Source organism: Panthera pardus, unplaced genomic scaffold (assembly GCF_024362965.1).
Source record: "Panthera pardus isolate Hobbes unplaced genomic scaffold, ASM2436296v1 HiC_scaffold_1, whole genome shotgun sequence".
NCBI lineage: Eukaryota > Metazoa > Chordata > Mammalia > Carnivora > Felidae > Panthera > Panthera pardus.
Genome location: NW_026526654.1, coordinates 86,626,003 through 86,652,354, shown reverse-complemented (window position 1 = coordinate 86,652,354; position 26,352 = coordinate 86,626,003). Strand labels below are relative to the sequence as shown.

The 26,352-nt window shown below is 47.0% G+C and overlaps 1 protein-coding gene and 1 long non-coding RNA gene across 5 annotated transcripts in view; one reads left to right on the top strand and one right to left on the bottom strand.

Moving 5' to 3' along the window:
- Positions 1–20,542, bottom strand: part of MIPEP (mitochondrial intermediate peptidase) — a 162,744-nt gene extending 142,202 nt beyond the window's left edge. For 2 of the 4 annotated variants that reach the window (XM_019447965.2, XM_019447968.2), the window contains exons 1-6: positions 20,251–20,541; positions 17,391–17,564; positions 14,014–14,102; positions 11,160–11,246; positions 5,258–5,321; positions 741–923 (exon numbers count right to left, since the gene is read on the bottom strand). In XM_019447965.2, coding sequence (XP_019303510.1) covers positions 741–923; positions 5,258–5,321; positions 11,160–11,246; positions 14,014–14,102; positions 17,391–17,564; positions 20,251–20,439 — 786 coding nt within the window. In that variant the 5' untranslated portion in view covers positions 20,440–20,541. Of the gene's footprint in view, positions 1–740; positions 924–5,257; positions 5,322–11,159; positions 11,247–14,013; positions 14,103–17,390; positions 17,565–20,250 lie in introns of all 4 variants that reach the window. The other 2 variants (XR_002079609.2, XM_019447962.2) reach the window with 2 other exon arrangements.
- A 1,622-nt stretch (positions 20,543–22,164) lies between these two features.
- LOC128776501 (uncharacterized) lies at positions 22,165–25,671 on the top strand. Its single transcript, XR_008421575.1, has 2 exons — positions 22,165–22,489; positions 24,312–25,671. It is a non-coding gene; the product is annotated as an uncharacterized LOC128776501 (long non-coding RNA).
- Positions 25,672–26,352: the final 681 nt, after the last annotated feature.

Here is a 26,352-nt window from a genome sequence, read left to right as displayed (position 1 = left end):
TCTCTCTCTCTCTCTCTCTCTCTCGCTCAAAAATAAACATTAAAAAAAATAATAAATAAGGGTTTATACAGAGTGAATAAAGCTTTTAGATTCAGAAACTAGCATGGGGTATAAACACATACTTGACTGGAATTCTCGGTCATGGGGTCTGGGGGGACATACACAACCATACCCAATTTTACCCAACACACGTGCTATAAAGCACCTTTAACCAGGTAAAGACTACAGGCAGTAAGAATCTGGGTAGTCTACAATGTAATTGTTATATATTTCTTTATCGTACTTTAAAAATGAGGAGTTCTTGGGGCCCCTGGGTGGCACAGTCGGTTTAGCGTCTGGCTTCGGCTCAGGTCATGATCTCACAGCTCGTGAGTTCCAGCCCCGCGTCGGGCTCTGTACTGACAGCTCAGAGCCTGGAGCCTGCTTCTGCTTCTGTGTCTCCCTCTCTCTCTGCCCCTAACCCACTTGCATTCTGTCTCTGTCTCTCTCAAAAATAAATAAACATTTAGGAAAAAAAAATTTTTTAATAAAAAAAAATTTAAATGAGGAGTTCTTTATGAGATGAATAATTAAACCATTTTCATATTCAAAGCATTTACAGAATAATCCCACAGTCCAATTTTAGTCCAATCCCAGCCAGGCATTTTTAAAGGTATAATTACGTTATCACTGAATTTTGGGTTCAAACAGTAGCAAACACAGATGAGACCTAGACTATAAAGCGAGGGGAATACACATACCAAGTCATCTGGAGATTCTGCGTGTAGACCATCAACTATCACGTGATTTCCAGCGACTACAAAGTTTTGATGAATGTGTTCTGGCAAGAGATGCTTCTCAATCTTGTTGGGAAAGTTAGTTCCCATGAGAAATGTATTACTCAAATCCAAGATTTTAACATTCAGGTCCACTGCTCTCTTACGCTACATGCGGAGGGAGTAAAAGTTATTTAAAGGCATTTAAAGTAGTATTTCGCAACTGACTTAACAGACCATCTATTAAGACAGTAAGGCAACATATTGAATAAGATACTAAATATATTAAATGAAATGAATATTGAGTATATTGCTTGTGCCATAAATATATAATAATATACTACGAACTATGTGAATTCTGTTTTTGATATGTATTTAATATCTTAACAAAATGATTATCCTATGGTTTTTATAGTGTTTCTATGCTTAATATTTACATACGTTCTAGAGTTCTGTTATGTCTAGGTTATATAATCTTTGAAATTAACAACATTGGGAGGTACACAATCCTTCCCTATCCCCCCAAAAACCTCTTAGTTAAGCGAATCAGAGAATAGCAGGTAGTTGAATCTAATCAATATGATACTTATAAGTGTTTGTGGGCTAAAAAGAGTATTTCAAGGACACATTTGAAAACATCCTCGATCCTAAAAGATTAGACAGAAAGGTCAAAGGGAAGGAAAGGAATTACTGTAAGTCTTCACAAGAGCGTAACGAGCATGCAGAGGGGGACACACGTTAGCAGTTCTGCCTCTGCACACACTTGATTAGCTAGCGAAGGCCAGCAGGGGTGGGGGGGGCAGAGCCAGACGGAGCCTGCAGGGCCGACTGTATCTCCCGGCTCCGTGCCTGGCACCCGTCAGCCCGCCGAGCCCCTGACCATGATATTGGATGGTGTTGGCACACCTATGTGGGGTTTTTTCTTGCAGTCACACCTTGAGGATATACAATCCCCTAAGAAAGCACGTATTAGCCGAGGGGTGACACAGATGTTCTGAATGAAACCTAACTACAGTGCACATAATCAGCCAGCTCTACTGGAGGACGAGGATGAATTTGCAGTCATTCTTACTAGGAAACTAGACGGGCATCTGGACCTGTGAAAGGCTCTGGGTGAAATCAGATGCACGTCTTTCTGGGAAGGGGGTCAGTAGCTGTCAGCACATTCTGAACTATACTATGACCCCAAAACATGGTTAAGCAGCACTAATTTTTTTTTAAAGGTATTTAAAGAGGGGCGCCTGGGTGGCTCAATTGGTCGGGCTTCCAACTTCGGCTCAGGTCGTGATCTCGCGGCTTGTGAGTTCAAGCCCCGCGTCGGGCCCTGTGCTGACAGCTCAGGGCCTGGAGCCTGCTTCGGGTTCTCTCCCTCTTTCTCTCTACCCCTCTCCCACTCATGCTCTGTCTCTCTCTTCTCAAAAATAAATAAAAACACTTAAAAAAAAATTTTTTAAAAAGGTATTTTAGATGCCGATGTACACTTGGTAAGATGCTGGGGAAAAATTAAGTATATATTAATAACCAAAAATTCTACAATATAGAAAATTCGAACTTCGTGGGAAAACTGAGTTTTCAGATACTTCAAGGTCTTTATTAGTCCAGATTTCCTGTTGCCTCTTTTGTTTCTACTATGACCATTTATCACCACCTAATGGTAATCATTGGAATAACCCAAAAAAGGCAAAAGATTGGGAATAGCACTACAGTTCCAAAATGTTCCACAAAACCTTGACTATGAAAAAATAAAATGATAAGATTATTTCAAAGAATTTACCGCCTGTTAAAGTCCCCCTGGAATTAAAAACTGGGTTTCCTTCCTGCCCTCACCAATTTTCTAGGCATAGCATTTCATCATTCTGGGATAAAGATGCAGTATTCGCACTTCTAAGAATTCTATGAGATTGTTGTGCTAAGTTATCAAATGATTGCTAAAAAATATGTACTTCCATTAATTTTAAACTTTTCAATTATATTCATGCGAGACCTTTACAATAAAATAAGAAATAATGTGGGAAGAAAACAGAAAAAAATATACAGGCCTTTATAATGTGTACATTATGTTGGTGGGTTTCTTTCAAGATCTCTCTTTTAAAAAGGGTAACGTGTCTCCTCTTACCTGTTTTAGTGGCACACCTTTGAGAACAGACAGAAATTATAAGAGGAATTCAGCACATTTACTTGACTTGCATGTTTAATGCTCATGAGTTCCCAGGGAGTTACGTGCCGGGCGGGGGGCAGCTACCCTTGTAAGAACACTCAAGACTAAAAGCAGCAAGTTCAATGCCGGCAAAACTGACCTTGACCTGACACCCAACACTTCTGGGTAAAGTTTCAAAAACATGGTTCCTGAAGATTACATAAAATAATAAGACTGTTCACCTACTTTCTCTACTAGGAACGACAGTATTCTCCACTATCGTCCTTCTGAATATCAGACCTGATTAGTATTAGCTAGTATTATTATGATTCCCATACAGTCATTCAACATTTGCTGAGGCCAAAACTGGAAAAAAACATGACCCATGTTCTTGGTCCTTGAGAAGCCTGGAATTTAGACAAGTAACGCAACAGGAACCGCTTCGAGAAAAGGCAGGAAGAGGTAAATGCCATGTGCATGAAATACATAGAATGGGAGTTCAGATGAATACAAACTTTCATCTGGGGAACTGGTAAGAGCTTCGCGGACACGGTGGTCTGAGGATGAAGCCTTGGCGGGGGCTTGAGGCAGGCGGGCCGGGTGAGCAGACAGCAGGAGGAGGATGGGGACCACGCATGAAAGTGGTCCAACAGTGTCACGAGTTACAGGGGAGCACAGGGAAGGCTGGGAAAGCACCGCCACGGACACTCTTCGTTACGTATTAGCTGCCATTGGTACTTTTTCAATAGGCAATGGAGAGTGACTGAAAGGTTCTGGGCAGGACGGTAAGGATCACACCAAGACTTCAAGGAAATCACTTCAACGTTCACAGACGGGTCAGACTGACCAGCAGACAACCCGAGCCGGGTTGGCGAGCAGCCTCTGGAGTCCGAGCCTCCTGCAGCTACTGGCCCTGTGACCCTGGGTAGATCACAGAAACTCGAGGTGCCCCAGTCCCTCATCTACAAAACGGGAGCGACAGCAAGGGCCTCAGAGAGGCTATAAAGATGTGATGAAACACATATGCTTCAAACAGCAAATGCTTAATTATCAATTGCTTAACTATCAATTATAATGAGTGTCAGCAAGACCAGGACCTTTAGGACAGCTCAGTGTGGCGATAAGGTTCAAGGTGAGCTGTCGGGGGGGGGGGGGGGGGGGGCGGGGACAGATGCAGAAGCTCTACAGAACAATCCGAGGATTCTGTCACGAATTACGGCATAAAAGTACTGGGAATAAAAAAACACAAACTAACCCCCAATTTTTATTTGAGTGACTCAGAGAACAGTGGACTCATTATACCGAGAAGTGGTAATAAAGATCTGGCTTGAAGAGAGGCCGATTTTAAGCAACACGAATTTACAGTAGTGCCTGTCAGCCTCTCAAGGCTGCTGGGAGGCATGTGTGGGCTCAGGGTTCGGTCAGGAGTCTTGTGCTGAGCCCTTAAAGCCACATAAACACATCCACGTGTCTACAAGCGGCCCCAGCATTACTCAAACCCAGCACCAATCAAAATGATGTTACCTATTGTAGATGACACATACCCTCAAGACTGTGACCTCTACTTTCTAGAATACTCTGACGAACTAACCTCTATTAACAGGTAAGTGGATTTGTGTTCTGTTTATTAGGAGAAACATAACTACAAAAAAAAAAAAAAAAAAAACATAACCATAACAGACTGCAGGCAAGTAGGGAGATAACTGTGGAGCGGGCAGATTTTCAGGGGTGGTCAACTCACCCCCTTTCTCCCAGCCCTCATACTGAAATGAGGCGTTCAAGTTTCGTAGGATACTGCGTTCTAGAAAGAGAAGTGGCCAGGGCTAGAAACTCTGGATACTAAGGATGAGAACTTGAGCAGATCACTTTGTCCTATTTCCGTATCTGTGAAACGAGGGGTGTGAACAATGCGTAAGGTTGCTCCTGTCCCAGGGTAGACGCTGTAGAACCCCTGCTTCCTGTTTCCGGAACAAAACCGTGTGGATCTGTCAAAGACGTGTGTAATGTGAACACGCGCACTTCTGTCAAGTTCTTAATGTTCCCTGTGCGTCCACTTCCAACCTTGACCTTCGCAACTCTCAGCCTTCCTGCTCACGTGCCTCTTTCCCGATATTGCCCATCTAAATGCACATCTAAAACACCCCCAGTGTCTCAAGCAAGGTCTTAATTCCGAATTGTCACGGGTGGCAGACTGGCAGAGTCTGAGCACTCCATTCAGACACAACTAATCGAAGTATCTCGCGACACAAACACCCTAAGAGTTTTTATGACAAACGAGTTTAAGCAACACACAAGGGCGACAGCAACAAAGAAACCAACTGGACGTGAGCAAAACAAGAGGAAAAACCAGAGAGGAAATATTCACCTTCTCTTTGTCTAGGTGGATTCCGCTGATTTCAAAATCAAACATAAACAGTTCAGCCACTCGCCTATAAACAAAACGAACCCAGGTTATAATGGGTAACAATAATTATTCACAAAATCACTTTCTTGGTAAATAAATTGGACTTTTCAACCATACTCTGCAAAAGTCAGATGTGTACACACACACACACACACACACACACACACACACACACACACACACACACACACACTTTCTTTAAAACCAGGAGCTTAACATCTTAGAAGTCAGTCCAAACATGTAGCTGACGGACTGGGCTTTTAAGCTCTCCGATGGGTGAGTTAGTATCATATATGTCATACTAACTGTACGATAAGTCTTAAACTGACAATGTTAACTGACAAAGGAATGACAATTTCTCCAATGAGGCCAACTTATCTGCCGTTTTTTTTGTTTGTTTGTTTTTTCTGGAAAAGATGGACATCTTTTTGACTGTCCACCATCTTTCCTTCAAAAAAACACTTGCTGCATACTTTATGCAACCCACCAAATAACTACTTGTGGGCTGTACACATGCTAAGTGCAAGTAGGTAAAACTCTATAATCCAGCATGGATATTTAACGGAACTACAGAGTATCATAGACTGCTTGTGGGTAAAGACGTGTGTGTTCCACAAGGCACGGGTCCCAGAAGGAAACCGATACTTTTTGAATGAATGAACACAAGGTTAAAGATACAAGTGTCCTAACAAGGATACAAATGAAGAATTTGGGAACTTCAAAGAGAGACCAACAGAAACATCCTTGCACAGGTCAGCACTATGCGAACCATCACCGTTCATTCCTGCATCGCTGTTAAAAGGCAGGTTCCTTACTTATCAGCTCCCACCCACCACGCTCCTCCCCTATCTGCTAAGACTTGTGATGGAAGGTTCCCTCACGATTTCCAGAATTCATACTAGCATGCACCGTAGAAAGCAACATCTTTTTTCTTCGCATTTTTTTAAATATAATTTGGGGCGCCTGGGTGGCTCAGTCCGTTAAGCGTCCGACTTCAGCTCAGGTCACGATCTCGCGGTCTGTGATGAGTTCGAGCCCCGCGTCGGGCTCTGGGCTGATGGCTCAGAGCCTGGAGCCTGCTTCCGATTCTGTGTCTCCCTCTCTCTCTGACCCTCCCCCGTTCATGCTCTGTCTCTCTCTGTCTCAAAAACAAATAAATGTTAAAAAAAAAATTTTTTTAATATAATTTATCATCAAGTTGGCTAACATAGAGCGCATACAGCGTGCTTTTGGTTTTGGGGGTGGATTCCCATGATTCATCGCTTACATACAACACCCAGTGAGAACAAGGTTTTTAATAATCATCAAATGCATCTGCAGACTTAAAAATATGCCCTAATTTTCCCCACCTTTCCTTGATGTAACAATTTCATCAGGACACTAAGAAGAACCGGAAACCATGGAGCAGAAAGTATCTTGAACAACATCTAAAGGAAGGGGTACCTTTTCATTAGTTTTCTCCTGTAGTATTTTATCCTTAGAAGTCCATCTCTCCCTTTTTAGTTCTAAGCTAACTTGATGTTGTTTAAAGGAACCCAAATACTGAATTCATACACGTACTGATTGAGAGAAAATTTGGCGAGCTATGGAAACAGGACGAGTACACACAGCTCTTCAAATCTACTTCAGTGGAAAACACGGTCCCTGATGTCCGGGAGATGAGGATCTAATCCCACTCGTAAGTAAATCTGACCGGTAGATATGTATCAGGGGATCCGGAAACGAGAGCGTTTCTGAAAGCACTTCTGCCAGTATTACTAACCTGTAAGTAACAAATAACTCCACCTCACTTCTTTATTAGCATGTGAAAATTACTCCTTAAGTGGTAGCTATTTATTTGGGTGGTGACGGGGAGGAGGACCAGAAGTGAGGCAATCACCCGATTTAACCCCTTCTTCCCTACACCTCCAGCCTAGGCCAGGCTGCTGTAACCCTTGCCAGCCCTCTGGCCCTCCGGGACGACCTCTGTCAAGGTCAGCAGTCCTTAGTGTGATTAAACCGGCATCCCAGGAATCACCCTATCCTCCGCTGCGAGGCCTCTGCGGGCTGTCCCCCACTACCAACCAAATCAGGTTCCTCTGCTGTAGGCTCCAGAGGCATTTGTGATTTCCACTCAACAACCTTAATCCAAAAAAAAAAAAAAAAAAAAAAAAAATCGTTCGGAGAACACAGAATCTTTGCAAAAGGCTATGTTGGAGCCACGCGAGCGAGTCATGGATGCTTAAATATAATAAGCAGAGAGAACGAAACACAGCGGCAACCAATGTTTTAAAAAGTCAATACATGTATCACAGAGCGTGAAAAATAGTTACGATTAGCTTTACATGTAGAAGCCTGTTCCTTATTCATAGACTACAAACCTGTGAACGCCACCATGATAATTACTTATTTATTTCAACTCCATCCAAACCCCAATAATTAAAAACATGAAACAGCGTACACTTGGACAATTTTTCAAAGGCCTTCTGCATGAGGTTTTCAGTTTTTCTTCCAACTGGTAGCAGCCACTTGAACATTAAATTCTTTGATGCTGTGCCGGAAGCTGGGTTTCTTGGCTGATGGGACTTGTTTTCTTTTCTCTTTAATCCTGCTGCACACTTGGAACCAATTTCAAGTGTAACACCTCTTTCTGTCAATAGTAATTTTTTTAACTATTTTTTTTCGGGAATTAAATTATCCAAATATTTGATCTACTCTCCTGGCTTTCCCTGACTCTTTAGAAAGGGTATACTTATCTTCCTGACTATTGCCCACTATACTTTGAACGGACAGAATTAACGTTCTTCTAAAAATTCTGAAAATTCAACAGACCACATTAATAATCTAGTCACTCGCCTTCTTTCTTAAATAATGTTAAGGGCTTCACTCGAGCCCCTAAAATATCCCCATTATCTCTATCTCACGGTGATCTCCCTTCCTGAACAGTCAACCTGAAAAACATTCCGCTTTATCTTTTCTAGCAAAGGTATTTTCTGTTTGTTTTTATAAGACAAAGCACAAAAAAGATAATGGGGGTTGATAAATAGGGATGGAAATTTATTGTATAATGTAAGTTTATTACATTATATAATGTAGGTTTACTGTATAACAGCTTTACTATAGAAATGTAGGAAAAAATTAAAATCGCTAATCTCAGCAAAGACAACCCCTATTAAAGTTCTTATATTTCCCTCCAATCTGCTTATGTTTTTTTTTTTTAATTTTTTTTATTTTTTAAATTTTTTTTTTTCAACGTTTTTTATTTATTTTTGGGACAGAGAGAGACAGAGCATGAACAGGGGAGGGGCAGAGAGAGAGGGAGACACAGAATCGGAAACAGGCTCCAGGCTCCGAGCCATCAGCCCAGAGCCTGACGCGGGGCTCGAACTCACGGACCGCGAGATCGTGACCTGGCTGAAGTCGGACGCTTAACCGACTGCGCCACCCAGGCGCCCCAATCTGCTTATGTTTTTAAGACGGCGTGAAACTAACTACGATAAGGTTAGGGAAATTAGCACATAGTAGGTGCTGGAAGAATGTTTGCTGAGTTTCCGAACGGACGTAAAGGGCACTGAAGTCCTCAGACTGGAACATCACTCGCCCTGGCTGTTGGGCTGGGTGAGCCGGTGGGGGACACCCAACGGGATGTCCGTCCCGAAATGCACGGGCAGAGGCAGTATCTTTGGTCTCATGAAGACACGGTCTCAGTGGCAACGAACGTGTGGCTAACACCAACAAGAGAAGACCTTCCCTTGGCTTCTATCCAATTTACTCTCAGTATATTATACTCCTTGTTCTGAGTAAGTGGGAGCCAACTAACATGGACGTTTGTACCCTGCTTTTTCTTGTGAAACTGTACCACAAACACTGAACATTTCTTTGAATGCCCTCAAAACCATGGCTTTTAACGTTCGTAACATTTGGTCCCACGAACTAAAAATATTTTCATTTTTCCCACTCTGTAATCTATGCTATGATAAAATTCCTTGCCACATAAATCTCTTTATCCTTTTCTTTATGATACATTCCAAGAAACTGAGCAAAAAGGGATCCTCCATAACTATTTATCAACTGACACCTAACTAGAGGGGACCCATTATCCCAAACCATTAAAACACTATTCTTACTCTGTTTCTATTCTGTTAAGTGACGGGCTCTCTGTTCTACCTTTCTTTAAGGATGGAAGGGTCTCATTCTTTGAATGGCTTCTATGTGCAAGACACTGGCAAAGCATTTTACTTTCGTTATTTCATTTAAACTTCATATGGGGCGCCTGGGTGGCTCAGTTGGTTGAGCGTCCGACTTCGGCTCAGGTCACGATCTCACAGTTCTTGAGTTCGAGCCCCGCGTCGGGCTCTGTGCTGACAGCTTGGAGCCTGGCGCCTGTTTCGGATACTGTGTCTCCCTCCTTCCCTCCCTCCCTCCTCTCTCTCTCTCTCTCTCTCTCTCTCTCTCTCTCTCCCCCTCCCCCCCAACATGTTCTCTCTCTCTCTTTCTCTCAAAAATAAAGCATTAAAAAACTTAAGAGTAGAAACATAAAAAATAAAAAAAAAATCCTGTTGGCATTTTTAGGAACATCTAGAAATGCGGTATGCATCCTGTCAGAACAAGTCCTTTGTACCTAAAATGGTCCGTTATTCCACTACAATTTTTACACATTAAATACAGAAAAGTCAATCTTCAGCAAAATCAGATAATGAATAACCTGTGGTCACTACTCAGTCAACACCAGCTGAGTATAAATGCAGCACAATGAGCAGGCATTCAGCCTCTCCTTGTTTTGCTAATGAAGACAGTATCAGGCTCAAGCCTAAAATCGGAGTGAAGACAAACTAGTCTGATGATACCACCAGCTTTCCCAGTATCCTCAGCATGAGAATTGACGAAGTGAAATAAGGTCAAACAAGTATCTGCATACTAGGAACTCGGGGGAAATTAATGCCCCAAAGACAGCCTCATCGTGCAATTCGTATGGCATGGTACTCATACATCAGATAAATAACAAAATCCCATTATCGACGGATCCCTGCAGAGCAGGGCTTCGTGGGGGCTCAGAAGCCCTGTGTGGAGACAGAAAGGAGAGAAGGAAGCAGGAGGAGAGAGAATCGGAGAGTGAAAAGAAGTAAACAACACAAACAGGTAAGAAAACGTATACCCTCTGAGCCACGAGATGAGTAATATATAGATGGCTTAATAACAAAGTTATAAAACTATTAATACGTACATAAATGTGTGCAAAGAAACATGGTATCCAAGATCCTGTATCAAATATTTTGGGGGGCTGACCTAGAAATGTAGCTTTTTCAGTTCGGAATAATAAAGGTAATCTAAGGAAACAAAGGAAATCATTTCAAGGATCTTGACATCCCACCAGTCAATAAAATCAACTGGTTTCTATCTTCCGGTGGTATCGATGATGGAACTTCACGCATGAAGCTAAGTGTAATTCCCAACTGTTTAGAGGAACTCATTCCTTTGGTAAGCACCTACTACAGGCCAGGAACTGCTCTAGGAGCCGGATTCAGCTCTGAACAAAACAGACCAGATCCCTGCCCTCCCGGAGTTCCCCATCTAGGGTGGCGGAGAGATGTAAACAAATGAGCAAACAGAAATGCTGGAAAAGGTCAGGACTAAGAAGAGAACACAAGCAGGGTAAGAGGACAGGGCATGACCTGGTACAGAGGAGGAGTGAAGGCCTAAAGAAAGTGCAGGAGTCGTGCAGACTCCCGGGAAGAAATGTTCCAGACGGAGGGGGCTGCAGACGGAGGGGGGCTCCGGAGTGCGGAGACGCAGTGGGGGTGGGGGTGGGGGTGGGGGTGGGGGTCGGAGAGCCATCTGCTGGCCTCTGTGGTCACAACCATAAGGAACGCAAAGCAGTCAGTACCTGGTTTCTGGATCAAGGGAATCCACAAGTTTTTTGTCAGCTAGCAATTTTTGCAGACTTCGATATAATTCCACATTTGTGTTCAACCTAGAAAAATTACAGATGGAAAAAAAACCAATTAAATGACTTTCTCATACCTTGTTTTTAGCGTTACATTAAGAGAACTGTGTGACATCCTAGCATGCACGCGCCCAGAGACCAACGTTCTGGGGGTTGGTTTTGTCTCTTCGTTTGGAAGAGAGAGAGCGTCACCGCCGTTAGAACAGAAACGGGGAGTCCGTCAGGCGGGGATGTCAGGGTACTGAGGGTTCTGAAAGGTAAGAGGATACATCTGAAGCCACAACCAGCAGCTGGAACCAGAAGAGCAGTCGGGAGGGAGGGCACGGGAGGAACGTAGCTGGCGATCTGAGCCCGTTGCCATTGAGAACTCATTCCGTTAGCAACAGGCCAATGGCCACTTGTCTTTTGGTCTTTTTAGTGAGAAAGGAGCGAGGATGGGAGGAAGGATGGGCACAAAGATTTTGCGGTTCCCGAGTGAAGAGCCTAGAACCTGGGTAACCTTTGCCCTCCTGGGCCAGAGTGGCAGGCCCACACCGCCGGGAGAGTTCAAGGACACGCCCTCGAGCTGCAACACCAAGCCCACCGCTACTCTGTGACCTCGGGCAAGTTATTTGAATCCCCCCAGCTTGTCCGACTTCAGGTCACCCTAAGGGTTAAATGACATGCTACGTGTGGAGCACACACTCCCCACCCTAGTGGACAAACACTAGCCTTGCCAGCCTGCCCTTGCCCCCACCCCCACCCTCACCCCCAACAGCAGTTTTGCCCTCAGCCCGGGTCGCCATCCCACAGTCAGGTCCTGAGTCCTTCTTTCCCGGATGCCAAAAAGTCCTGGCACTCTCGGGGCTAAACAGTGAACTGGTTTGGGATACGATCTGCTCCCTGCCTGGTAGGTCCTCTGGGAAGGACAAGGCGGTAAGAACCATCAGCCAGTCCGTACTCAGGAACCCGAGATCCCCAGTCAGTGCGTAATCAAACACCTGCAGCTTTGTAGAAATGGAAGGGTTTCTGTTGCTGTGTTCTCACCGGCCACCCCAGAGACCGAGGGGACTGAGGCTCTCACCGCCACTGGGAGGATGCTCGCCCAGAAGGGCAGGCATACCACGGCCTCTGCACCCGGGCATCACTCCCAGGAAACCGGGAGAAAACCGACGTGGGCGCCTATCTCCCCCAGGCCCGCTCACCCTACGGGCCACCGCGTGTCACAAGGACAGGTTTAGAGACAGCCCGCAGTGTCCTCCCTTCAGAGGGTTGAGCCAACATCCCACGTGACGTTTTGTGTCCTAAGATCCTGCGGTAAGGTCTCTAGCCTACAGCTGGCATCGACTCTAAACAAACACACCTCATCTCAGGCTTTTATTTCCACTACTGGAAATAGATTCTTCGAGGATCAACGGAAGCAGTTAAGATAGGACTCGGTTCAGGGCGCCTGGGTGGCTCAGTGGGTTACGCGTCTGACTCTTGATTGGGGCTCAGGTCGTGACCTCACGTTGGTGAGTTGGGAGTCCCACATCGGGGGGATTCACTTTCTCGTGCGCTCTCTCTCCCGCAAAATAAATATATGTTGAAAAACAAACAAACAAAAAGGTACAGCTCAGCTAGACCAAAGGAGAAGAGAAGCCCTGGCGCTGAGAATGGAGAGCAGGGCGGGGAATGGAGCGAAGGCTGCGAGTTCTGCCTCCTGACCCTCCCTTCAGGCCCTCGGCAGGCCTCGGGCGGTGGCCAGAGTGTGGCGCCCAGGGAAAGACTGGCGCACGTCTGCAGGATGAAGGGAGGACCTTGCCCGGGTCCTCAGGACAACACTCGGCTACAGGTCATGGCTCCCTTGTGGTCCCCCCGCAAAACGCGGAACCCACATCCACGAGACCGGAAGCGCATCTAGACTCAGGCCCGATGCAGCGTTCAAGGTGGCTCAGGCGGGCACCCGGGCAGCTCGGACTCGTTTCTTGGGACCTTTCGCTGCACGAGGCGTGCTCTCTCCCAAGGAGCCCCCCGGTGCCGCCCCCCGCCCCGCGCCGGGTGTCTGGAGTCGGCGGCGACCGGCTTCATCTCTTTCAACCTGCCACGGCGAGCAGCCGTGGCGACAGGAGATCCCAGGCACTGTCCCCAGCAGAGCAGGTGACGCTCCGCGGGGCGCAAGCAGCAGGTCCCCGTCCAAGCCGGGAGGCCGCCGCGTCCCCGCCGGGCGAGCCGCTGGGCGGCGACGTCAGCGCGTCGGGCGCCGAAGAGCCTTCGGTACCGCGCGGCCCAGCTGGGGGTGGTTTTCGCCAGCGCTGCCGAGCCCTCGGGAGCGGCGCGAGGCCTTTCGAGGCCCTTCGGGGTCACCCGAGCCCGCTCCGTCACAGCCCCGGCCCGCCTCGGCCCTCCGGGCTGCCTTTCTGAGCGCCCTAGACCCTCCCCGACCCCGCGCTGGGGGGCCTGCAGGGCCGCTGGCGTCCAGACACGGAGAGACTCTGACTCAACGCGGCGACGACGGCCACCAGGACGGCGCAGCTTTGCTCTGTGCGTCACGCGACCGCGGTGTGAGCCCGCCTTCGGCGCAGCAGACGCGAGGCAAAGCACGTGACCGCCTGGCTGGCGGGGAAGCCAGGCGACCGAGCGAACGGTGAACGGACAGACAGACACGGGGCCACGCCCCCGTCCCCGCCCCCCAGGGCAGCGCAGGCCGTCCCCTACCCCCTACCCTGCGGGCGGGCGGGGGGCGAGCCCGGCGGACAAGCGTCCGAAAGCGCAAATCCACAAAGCCGCGTCGCCCGAGGCCGCAACGGGGGCGGGAGGGGGGGACAGAACATACTTTTCCACCGCGGTGCCGATGCTCGTACAGGCTTCCTCCGCCGCCTCTCGGAACGCGGGCTCGGGGTGGGCGATTTTCACAAAATCGGCCTAATGAGGAAGAAAGACAAAACCGAGAGGGCGTGTGACGGCAGGCTCTCCTCCGAGATCAGAGGGCAGAAGGGACAGCCTCCGCCGTCGAGTCAGCCCCTTGGCTCCGACCCCCGCGTTGCCATTCCTGAGCTGTTCCTACCCGAGTCCGGCGAAGCGGCCTCTTTCTCAACGTGTTTTGAGTCCCCGGATCCAGTGGGGATCGTGCCAGAGAAAATACGTTCACTGGCCTCCTTTTAGGAAAGCCGTTCTCCTTCAAACGTAAACGCCAAGGAAATTCTCCCTAATTCTGTAGTTCAAAAGAAGCAGAATTTTATTTCAAATACTCTACAACTTTCTGGCTAAGATCGTTTGCGGTGCGCTTCTCACACGTTAACCTGGCTGCAGAGAACAGCTCTTACAGGCTTCTCTTTTTGTGTTGTTTTAATTGACACACAGCAGTTTCAAGACTGATTTAACTACATTCTAGCCTTTGTGCAGAAAACAAAGGCACATTCTCTCTTTGCAGGCCTTTTAATAAAAATGGATTCCTACTCTTACCTCCCGTGACTCACAATCACCAGGGCCTGCAGCAGCTGCTACGCTGACCTCAGCATGTAACTGAGCTACGCTTCTTTCTACTTTTTTAATGAAGTCACGTAAAGTTAGACTTTAGTTTTCATGTTGATTGCAGTGTATTTCAAAAGAAAAACGCAAGGGAACTACGAAATATCACGGATGTTCCTCGTTCTCTGAGAAAAGAACATGTATGACTATAATACGACATAAAATCACCACAAGGTCAAAGTTCCTAATTTTATTATTAGTTTTCAATGTAAAAACATTTAAATCCATAGTTTTATACATCCGATGTAACAATGAGATAACATTAGTGCCTGAAAAATTAGCTATGTAGAATTTACAATTTGTACAAATTACTAATCTACACGTTGCAGAATTTACCATCAATATTAATTTCAAGATACTGGCATACATTTTAAAATTCATCTGTAATACTGATGAGGAAAACAATACTGTTACATAGGAAATGTATTAAAAAAAGAAAAAGAAAGCGAATGTCCATTTGGTGGCAAATCATAGTTTATAAAATCCTTGCCCTATTATGGTATTGATCCTACTGGCAGATAAAACCTTAAAACTTCAAAAGGAAGAAGGTTCGAGGCACCTGGGTGGCTCGGTCTGTTAAGCGTCCGACTTGCTTTCGGCTCAGGTTATGATTTCATGGTTCATAAGTTTGAGCCCCACATCAGGCTCTGGGCTGACAGCACGGAGGCTGCTTGGGATTCCCTCTCTCTCCCTCTCTCTACCCCTTCTTCACGCTCTCTCTCTCAAAAATAAACATTTAAAAAAGAAAAGGCAGAAGGTTCTTTGACTTTTTTACTCAAAGATTTCCACATACAAGTCATATTTAAAACTTTTTAAATGAGGGGCGCCTGGGTGGCTCAGTCGGTTAAGCGTCTGACTTCGGCTCAGGTCACGATCTCGCGGTATGTGAGTTCGAGCCCCGCGTCAGGTTCTGTGCTGACTGCTCAGAGCCTGGAGCCTGTTTCAGATTCTGTGTCTCCCTCTCTCTCTGACCTTCCCCCGTTCATGCTCTGTCTCTCTCTGTCTCAAAAATAAATAAACGTTAAAAAAAAAAAATTTTTTTTTAACTTTTTAAATGAGATACTACTATACCTCATAATCATAAAAAACTTTAAAAACAGGACAAGCTACGGGGCAGAGAGTTAAGATCTCTCATCGAGGAGCAAAAGAAAAACTGTGGGGAAAAAAAAAAAATCCTAGACCACCACTTAATTAAAATGCAGGCTAAGACAACAAATAAACCACCAACGAAGACATAAAGCCAGTACTTGATTGCACATAAGTGAAATTCCCTGACAACTATGTCCCTTTGCAGATTCCATCGGCACAATTACACGGAGGAGGTGTGAGGGGTCCTGGGGCAGTGAGTGCGTCTCCCTTCTCCTCCTCCACCCAAAGCATTCGCAGGGCAAACCGAGACCCTATAAAACCGAGAAGTGACTTCCAAACATGCGAAAAACAAAGACGGGGAGGTGTTACTCTGGGTGAAAGAGGTCATTTTCAAAGGGCAAGTGATTCCACTTATCTGACATTTTAAAAGAGGCCAACTGCGGGAGGGAGAACAGGTGGGTAGTTGCCAGAGGTAAGAGGGGAGGCCTGGGGAGGCCTGGGCAGGACTATACAGGGGCTTTTGGGGGGTGATGAGATGTACATTCAGCACGATGTACCCTAACTGTGGCGGTGGCTACGTGAATACGTGAGTTAAAATTCACAGAACTACTCCAGCCCCAGAGAGAAGCCAATTTTGCCAAATGATAATTTTAAAAATAAATCCTTTTCAAAAAGCTAAGTGACACTCCAACCTCTCCAGGTAAGGGAGACCTATTCATCTGACCTAAGCAGCCAGCCAGCCAGGAGGAGGTTCAGAACAGCGGGTTGAGGGCTTGAGTTCTACAGCCAGAACGCCTGGACTCTGAGCCCAGCCCCACCACCTACGGGAGGGTGACCTTGGGCACATCACTTAACCTGTTACTGCCTTTCTTTCCTCAACTGAAAATGCTAAGAAGGTTAGTTCAGTTAACCCAGGTAAACCTCTTACCAGGGCCTGGTGCCTCATAAGATCTAAAAAAAAAAAAAGCTGGCATCGGAACATCAGCTCCCTGAGGCCAGAGACCGTGTGCGTCATGAGCCGCATTGCCAGTGCCTAGAACAGAGCCTGGCACGTGGTGGGGGCTCGACACTGAACGCATGTGAAGGGAAGGCAATATAGAGTCTGATACGAAGTAGACAGGCTCAGGAGGGTTCAGTTTTGGATCACGTGCGCCACTCTGACGACGCGACTACTGAAGACGTGGCTCTTTAGGGCAGACACACGTGTGCCTTCTATCTCAGCAACGGGCTTCTTCGCGAAGAGACGGAGGTATATGTCTGTTTCAGCTTCAAAATGTGAAAAAAGGAAGCCACTAATGCAATCAGTTTCGTATCCAAATCTTAGTTTTCACCGGGAAAGACATTTCTGAAAAGGGTGATAAAAACTGGCTTTTCATAGGATTAATTTTACTGTCATGTGCAGGTAAATGTCCTCTTAAAATTCTCGTAGAAGTGTTTATGAGGAATCTTTGCCATACGAGTAATCATTGTTTGATGATACATCACGTGCTATTTTCGTAACTACACGTATTAAAGTACAAGTTCTACATGTCACCCCTTCCTCTACATTTTTCCCTTCCTAATGACTTTCTCCCATGAGAACAAGCGTCTTACCAAGTCGGCCACCCTGCACAAGGAATCAGAGAGCTCGTCGAAAATGAGCACGGTCTGGGGCCCAGGTGCCACGGAGCACACGCGCTGCACAAGCAAGTCTGCCTTCCTCAAGGCATTTTCTTGGGCGACCCGAAATCCTTCTGGGGCACTGAGCTCAGGAACTCCAAAAAGACCCTGCAATCCAGAGAACAGTTCCCATTTGTCACTAAAAACACGATATTTCGGTGTTAAGTGTAAGTCCTTTTCTCAGAGAGGAAATCTCGGTTTTCACTGGTGTATCACATAATACCATGTTCACATTTCCCACGTCATTCCATAGATTAAACGACACCTGTTTTAAGAATGTGAATGTTTTTTCATTTTTAATTATTTCATACAAAACAAAAATAGAACGAAACAGGTTCAACACCCAGCTCAGCCACTACTACAGACCCTACCTCATAGTTACAAGGATTAAATGAGATGATACGTGTTTTTAAAGCATTTCAACACTGCCTGGCACGCAGAAAGCCATTTAATAGATATTCGCTGTAATCATCATTAGCCATATGACCTCGGTTGGCCTAGTTCTCTCTCCTCCTGGGTCTAAGTTTCTCATTAAGCACGATGGGGATGACAGTACATATCTGACAGCATGGATACAGGTATACCAGATTAGAAAGTATATGTAAAGTCTTCTGTGGACGCTGCTGGCCATTGGGTCCAGTCCAGTACCTAGAACTAAGTATTCCACAACTCAAGATAGAGAGAATGAGTTGAGCACATAGACACTTCAGGAAGATTTAATAAGCATGTTAAAACCAACTCATTGGCTGAAAGCAGCAAATTTTATACTTTCCGAAAGCATTTCAGCATCTTGATAAGGACAAAGATCACTAATCCAATGGGAATGACCATCCTTTTCTACCAGTTCAAACACTCTCGTTCCAGCACTCAGGAAGGCAGGATAGAAAACACAAAGCATTTACTATGCATTTACTGCACGCCAAGAGAATTCTGTACCTAATATAGGTTCCCTCATTTAAATCACATAATCCTAGTGCAGGAACCATCATTCTTCTTTCACACATAAGGAAACACACTTTAAGAAGCCAAAAAAAAAAAAAAAAAAGTTTGAGGTCATTAATTGTGGCAAAGACAGAACTTGAGCCCGCTTCGTACATCTCCAAAGCCCACACTTTTTCCATACTTCTGTATTGCAATTTATCTGTTTGAAAGTCTCTCCTGAGAAGGCAAAATCCTAGAGGGAGGAACTGCTTTCATCATTTGAACCAGCTGCCCAGCATAGTGCCCACCACATGGGCAAACTCGCGGACGAGACAAATTAACGGACCAGCGCTTAACTCTGTAGTTTAACTTTGCAGATGACTAATATGTTGATTTTGGAAAACAGCAAGAGGTAAAATTTTCAGGACCGATAAGGCCTACCTTTTCTGCAAGAAGGGATGCGTGAAATTAACCTCTCTCCAAACTGATTAAATAATGAAAAAAATAAAAGACAGTTGCGGGCAGAGCAGAATCAGGACCAAAACCAAATTAGATTCTCTACACTGATTTAATTTGATTCAAGTACAGACTATTTTTCATTTCCCAGCACACCTCTCCACACTGCTCTTGGGAATTCTAAACCTCAGACTACTAGTTATGGAAATGATTAAAAAAAAAAAAAAACTACATAAACCTTTGTGGTTTTGTGTTGTTCTCGTTTAATCAAAAACCAATTCAGGTACCTGAAAATCTAACGTCAGTATCTAAACTCGTGATCTACAAAAAAAAAAAAAAAAAAAAAAAAAAAGCTAAAATTAGTTCTATTTCATCCACCCAAAACCAAACTTACTTTTTTCATCTTTCTACTCAATACCTATACGTGGTTGTTCTCCTCTCACCAAGTATGTTAAGACCTTATTCTGGTATTTACCCCTACGGAAGTTGGCCAATTTCATACAAAAATATTTTTAAAACAGTCAAAGCTAATGGCAGAGATCAAATAAGAAAACACTCAAATCAGTAAGCTCACTGTTAACGGTATCCTAGGCTCTTACAAGAAAGGCAATGGTACAGATAATGAAGAAATTTAAAAGGCAAACATAAAAGTAACAACCCGAGGAGGGTAAAATCCACAAATGTAAAGTACAACAGGAATAGAAGGGTAAATGCCTTTCAAGCGTGCCTTCCTTTCACCTTTAACTCAGGCGTTCGGTAAATACTGACTGCCTACGTAACACCAGACACCTGCTGCGTGTGTGGACGTAGCAATAAACAGGAACCAAAGAATTCAGTCAGTGACTTCCCGGGGGAAGAAATCAACGTGATCAACGCCATCGCATTATAGGAAATTAGACGGTTCTCAACAGTTTTTGTGTTTTATAACAAGAAGAGCCCAGAGCTTTGGAAAAAATTTAAACCGGCATTTCGATCATCGCCGGCATCAGTAATTACACGGAAACTTGACGCCGCCCGTGAGCTGCAGGGCGAGGCGCCAAGGCACTAGGGTTGGGTTGGGGCAGAAGCGCACTTCAGCTGGGGTTGGTCCCAGTGTGAGGCGAGGGCGGGACCCGGCAGGCGGGATTCACCGCCACCGCCAAAACGAACTATTTTAAGTGCACGTGGAGCGAGGGCTCACACGAGGCAGGTCCCAGGACCCACATTCTGGGGGGCAGGACCCCTAAAGGCCGCCCCGCCCCCCCTACACCAGCCCCTCAAAGAGGAGGTGACGGGCAAGGTCACCGAGAGCGCACACGACACCCTACTGTACAAAGCGGGTTGGCTGCCCGGCTCCTCCCAGACCCAAAAGACCCGGCCCGGATCCCTGCTGGGCCACGCGGGGGGTCCGAGGGGAGCCCCCTCCCGCGCCGCTCACCCGGCGCTCGCCGAACAGGTCCAGGCGGCGGCCCTGGGGCTTGACATTGAAGGCGGCGCCCACCGGGGACCAGCTGGTGCTGACCCCTCGGGCGCGGATCCTGGCTCCGAGGCCCCTCGAGCCCGCTCGCCCGGGCCACAGAGGCGCCGCCCGGGTTCCGAGCCCGCGCAGCCTCCCGGCGCCCAGCATCTCGAGCCCAGAGCAGCCCCTTCCCCCGCCGCGAGACCCCGCCCCTGCACGGCGGCTCCCGCCTGGAGCACGCGCCCCGCGTTTCCAAGGCAGCGGGCCACGCCGCACCACGTGACGCCAGCGCTTCCGGGTCGGGGCTCGAGGCCCTCAGAACGTGAGCACGTCGGAGTCCCGCGAGCAAGAGCGTCGCTCCGCCGCCTTCACGGCGGACGCCGCGGTCTTGCGCCCCCGTGTGTCTGGAGTAAAGAACGGCCCAGGTTTACGCTTCCCTCCCACGTGACTCGAGCGAGGCGGGCGAAGTCTGGCTGCAGGGTGAATTCTTCCAGGAGGGGCAGCGAACGCTCGGCGACGGCCGCCTGAGTGCCTTCCCCGACGCGACAGCACCGGTGACGCTCCTCGACTCTATCGGCCTCCACCCTAAACGAAGGTCGAAATTAAATCTACGGTATGACTGCACCGCATGGTTGTGTGGAACCGAGTAAATTTACTGCCAGTGAGTCTGCACTCAGATTTTGGCTGGTAAAATTGTTACGATAATTAATCTACAGTGTACATTTGCAGAGGGACGATTTCGCCGCACTTCACTCAGCCATAGGGGAATGAGAAGATTTGGGGGCAGGAGGCAGAAAGGAAACTGCGACTTGGGGCTTAGGATGGGGAGTGTGGGAAAGGGCCGGGGGCCCTGGACAGCCTTGGCCTCCCCTAAATGAACAGAAATCACACGACAGGCGGAGTCGGGCCGGGTTCTTGTCCAGGGCGGGAAGCTTACCCTCGCTAAACTTCAACGCCCTCGTCTGCAGAAAGGGAATCGTGCCAGGTGCCTGCCTCCTGTACCTTCCGGAAGTGCGTGCAGATTAGGTGAATGAGTTCACAGCGAGGTGTCTTTGTTTCCAGAGGCTTCTGTAGGTGGAGGGAGAAAGATGCCACGGTTGGGGAAGGGAGCGAGGGGAGGGGAGGCTGCCAACGGCACCCTCACATTTTGCCTGGCTTCCTCCCTGCAGACACCTGCCGGTCCCTGGTCTATTTCAGGGTCGAGCCGGGCTGCAGAGTGGCGGATGCACGTGGGACGGGCCCCTTGACAACTGACGCTTCTGCAGAAGTGGAGCCGGGGGTGCGGGTGTGAGAAGAGGCCCACCTAGGAAAGCGAGCAAGAGGGGAGGGCTGGCGACCGCCGCCTCCCGCTGTAATGCCTGAAGTTCCAAAACCTCCCACAAAAGACCACCAGAGTCGTAAGTCAAAGCCAAGCGGCAAGGGTCGTTTATTGCAGGTTCGAACCTGGTCCTCTGCGCACTCGTCGCCGGTGACACAAGAGGCCACGAATAGGGTTGGTATAGCGTTTTTATAGACAGAGACAAATAGCACAGGGGAGGTTTTTTACTTGTGGCGGGAGGAAGAAAGGGGGAAGGGGGTAGGTGAGGAATGTGCTAAGCAGGCAGGTTTACAGAAGCGAGAAATGCCGGTTAGTTTGTATACAATCACTCATTCCATTACATATCAGACTACATTTAGGAAGTTTTACAGCCCATTCTACAGTGGGTTACAATCAGGAAAGGTCTCACAATGCTCGTAGCAAACAGCAAGCAAAACAAACTTCTCAGCAATTGTATTTCTTATCAAAGATCCATAATAAGCAGAAAAGAGAACCTAGCTTTAAACTAAGGTGGGGCTGTCATTTGAATTCAAAGCTGTTCCTTTCACCGCCAGCCCTCGAAACACGAAACACGGCCTCAATTTTATGCAGGAACTGGATGCCGCCTGATGCGTTAAATCGGTGAGCGCAGAGGGCATCGACGGCGGTGGCGAGCTAGAAGGAGGATTCCTGTGACTTGTGCAGAGGAACAAGAGCCCGAGTGAACCTTTTGGTTCCGGGGCAACCCACAGGCACATTTTTCTGAAACCGCTTTATTTGAAGTCGTTCCAGAGCTTTATCTCCCCTGAATGTTTGGGCTTGGAGTAAAACTCTGTTCACTTGAGCATTGCCTGTTGGGTTTGATCAGTCCTAAGAGCCTTCTGGAAAGGCCCAGAAAGCCAGAAGGTGAAGCCAGGAGTGGTACGTGCGTCCTACAGATCGCTTCTAATCCCCCTTCCTCCCTTCGCCTGGGGGGTAAAAAAAAAAAAAAAAAATTAGTTTCAAATGGAGTTTGTTTTCAGTTTAGCCTGGCAGGGAGAAAAGGCCCAGTGAATCGTGGTACATAACAATTAAAATTTAGCTAAGACAAGCAGTGTAGCAAACCTATACGATTCTTTACAACTTAACTATAAACTGTATTTCATTATGCATGTACGGTAAGTTGTGATTTCATTTTCTCCTGATTTTTAATCAAAGACTTCAAATGATTTAAAATCCCCAAATTCCTAACTCTGTGTTAATATCTCATTATTGGCAACCGGTGGCTCTTAGGGCAGCCTACCCCATGTGGCCGACCTAATGGCCGTATAGCAGACCCTTACAAAGATGTCAAATGTGTCGTGTAAAAAAGAAAATTCATCAGTATATTATCAATATATTTGACCAAAAAATAAATAAATACATAATAAAAATATATATATATTTGACAAAAATGCTTTTTCATTTTTTTCTTAAAAAGGTGCTTCAAACCTGAGAGCCTTCCTTTAGCCCAGAATGATTTTCCTACAAGGATCCCCAACCATTGTAATGCAACATTTTAAGCCTAAGAGTGTCCTGGGGTGGGGGTGGGGGGTGGGGGTGGTGACAGCTTGTCCCAAATTAACCAAGTGTCTTGGGTCTCAGAGAGCCTGGCATCGTTAGACTGTTGTTCAGACCTGCAGCCCAGATTCACAGACCAATGAAAAATAGTCACAAATGGCGGATTACATGCGCCCACCCCTGCCAGTCCAGCTTTATCTTTTGAAATCCTTTAAACTATGCTTTACATCCCATCTTCCATATTTCATCAAAAAAAAAAAAAAAAGAAGAAGAATTTTATAAAAGCTTGTATCCCATGTGTGGTCATAAATGTATTTTTTTCCTTATGTCTAGCTCAGCGTATAAAGTTGGGTTCCTGAATAAGTCAGCACAGGTCGCCTCCCGATTCAGCCCTAACAAAACCAGACTTTACACTGGGGAGAAGCCGCTTAGATTACTACAATTGAAAAAAAGCCAGAGAGGGGATCCTGGGCTCAGTCAGTTGAGTGTCCGATTTCAGCTCAGGTCACGATCTGATGGTTCGTGAGTTTGAGCCCCGCATCGGGCCCACGGCTGTCAGCCCAGAGCTCGCTTGGATCCCCTGTCCGCCCCTCTCTCTGCCCCTCCCCTGCTTGCTCTCTCTCTCTCTCAAAAATAAACATTAAAAAAAGCCAAAGAATAAGGACACTCTGGCTCAGTAAATAAAGTGATCAGTCCCGCTGTAGCTGAGGGGAAGGAGGACAGCAACGTGGGTACAGGGGCCACAGTGCAAAACTGAAGGAGACACTCAGAGTCAGGGTCAAGTGCATGCCCGCCAGCACCTGAAGGTGAGCCCCTCCTTCGATTCTGCACCCAGGGCCCCTCACTTGCTTCACCCCAGTCCTGGCTCTGTTCTAGAAGAAATAAGTTAAGGAAGGCCAATCAAATACCTATAAACAGAAGCTATTTCTGTACATTTCCCAGATTTTCCATAAGCACTGAGCAATTTTTCAATCCTTCATTTTTACAGACTGCTGCCTGCTTGTAATGATCATTTAGAAAAAGCCCCACTTTCCCCAGGGAATGAAGACGTGCCAAGTGTGTTGACTTGGGGCATGGATAGAATGGCCCTAAGTCCCAATTTCTAGTGGCCCATCCTGTCAGATAAACTGGTCCCAGGCTGCGATTTGGGAAATAGCATGGCTTGCATGTGCACTGAACTTTCATCCTTTTGCTCCTTTATCAGTTGCTGTCAAACTCATGGAAAAGTATACGAGGGGCGCCTGGGTGGCTCAAGTCAGTCAAGCGTCCGACTTCGGCTCAGGTCATGATCTCAGGGTTCGTGAGGTTGGAGCCCCGTGCCGGGCCCTCTGCCGTCAGCGTGGACCGTGCTTCAGATCCTCTGTCTCCCTGTCTCTGCCCCTCCCCTGCTCGCACTTTCTCTCTCAAAATAAACAAATAAACTTAAAAAAAAAAAAAAGTATATTGAGTTAACGGAGGGCTATGTAATACTTGCAGAATATTAGAGGCTTGGGACCGTGTAAAATGATTTCAGTCAACCACTGCTGTACCATAGGAGACTGGAGCACAGAAGAGCTGAATGGCGTACCCACTGCAGGTTCCTTGGTCAAGGCTGGAACGACAGCCTGTACGTCTCGATTCTTCGTCTTGGGCTTTTTCCGCTATAATCACGCTGCCCCCCTCCTTAGGTCATAGACTCCTCAACGTTCTTTTAGACACAAGCCGTGGTAACAATGGCACTAACAACAAAAGACCTGCGTCAGACTGGTTGAAACAGAGAATCTGGTGGCTCACGCAACAACCTAGTCCAGAGGTATCTCTGCCTTCAGGGACAGCTGGCTTTAGGGGTCTTAACAATGTCATCAGAACCGGCTCATCTCCAGCCCTGTTTGGCTTTGTTTTCAGGCTCTACAGATGAGCTAAATGGCTGCCAAGTAAAGTCCTGACGTCGCCTGAAGATCTTGCCCTTCCCCACCCCCCCAACAGGCCTTCCAAAGTTGCAGATTGCATGCCATTGGGTCTGATGGGATCGGGCACCATTTTGGAAATAGTCCCCGTGGCCAGAAGGTACTCTTCTTACTAAATAGGCCTGAATCCCATGTCTACACAGAGTGTAGAGTCTACACCCTTTGAAAGACTTGTCTGAGGGTGCACCAGACAAGCGGGAGGCAGAGGGTGCCCATCTGAACAAGAATAGCCACTGTGGCCTAAAACGCAACTTTCTCCTTACCTCGTTTTCTTAGTAAATTCACCTGCATCCTCCGCTTTCCGCTGTAGCTGTTTGGTGTCTCTGTCCAGGAACCTTTTCCTTTTGCATAGCTCCTTTAAAGCTTTTATAAGGTAATGGGGCACCTGGGTGGCTTCGTTGGTTAAGCGTCCAATCTCGGCTCGGGTCATGATCTCACAGTTCGTGAGTTCGGGCCACGCATCGGGCTCTGTGCCGGCAGCTCGGAGCCTGGAGCCGGCTTCGGATTCTGTGTCTCCCTCTCTCTCTGCCCCTCCCCCACTCATGCTCTGTGTCTCTCAAAAATAAATGTTAAAACAATTTTATGAGGTAAATAGTGAAAAAAATCAAAAGGAATTCACCCTGCTGTGTTTTGAACTTGTTTGAGACCTGTGATCTCTTTTTTTCTCCCTTTTGGAATGGGACTGTCTATCCTGTGCCTTTCCCACCATTGTATTTTGGAAGCAAATGATGTGTCTGGTTTCACAGGTTCACAGAGGCAGAGGGATTTTGCCCCAGGATGATCCACGCATCAGCTCTTACTTATAACTGACTTAAAGGAGTAAGATGATGAGATTGGGGACTTTGAGCTGGCGATTTTTAGAGGAGATTTAGAGTTAGCATGGATGCTGACACTGTTAAGACTTTGGGGGATGTTGGGATGGGGTGAGTGTATTTGGCATGGGGGAAGGTCAGGAATTTTGGAGGACCAGAGCAGCCTATAATATGTTGGATCGTGTCTCCCCAACAGATACGCTGAAGTCCTAACCCTTGGTATCTGTGAACGTGACCTTACTTGGAAACAGGGTCTCTGTGGGTGTACTCAGGTTAAGAGGAGGTCATATTAGATTAGGGTGGCCCCCTAATCCAAATGACTGGTGTCCTTATCAGAAAAGGGAGGTTTGCACACAGGCAGACATAGAGGACGGACGGCCAGGTGAGGATGGGGGTAGAGCTTGGAGGCTTCCGCAAGTCGGGGAAAGTCTGGGTCTGCCAGAAGCTGGAAGGAGCCAGGTAGAACCTTCCTCAGGGGCTTCAGGGA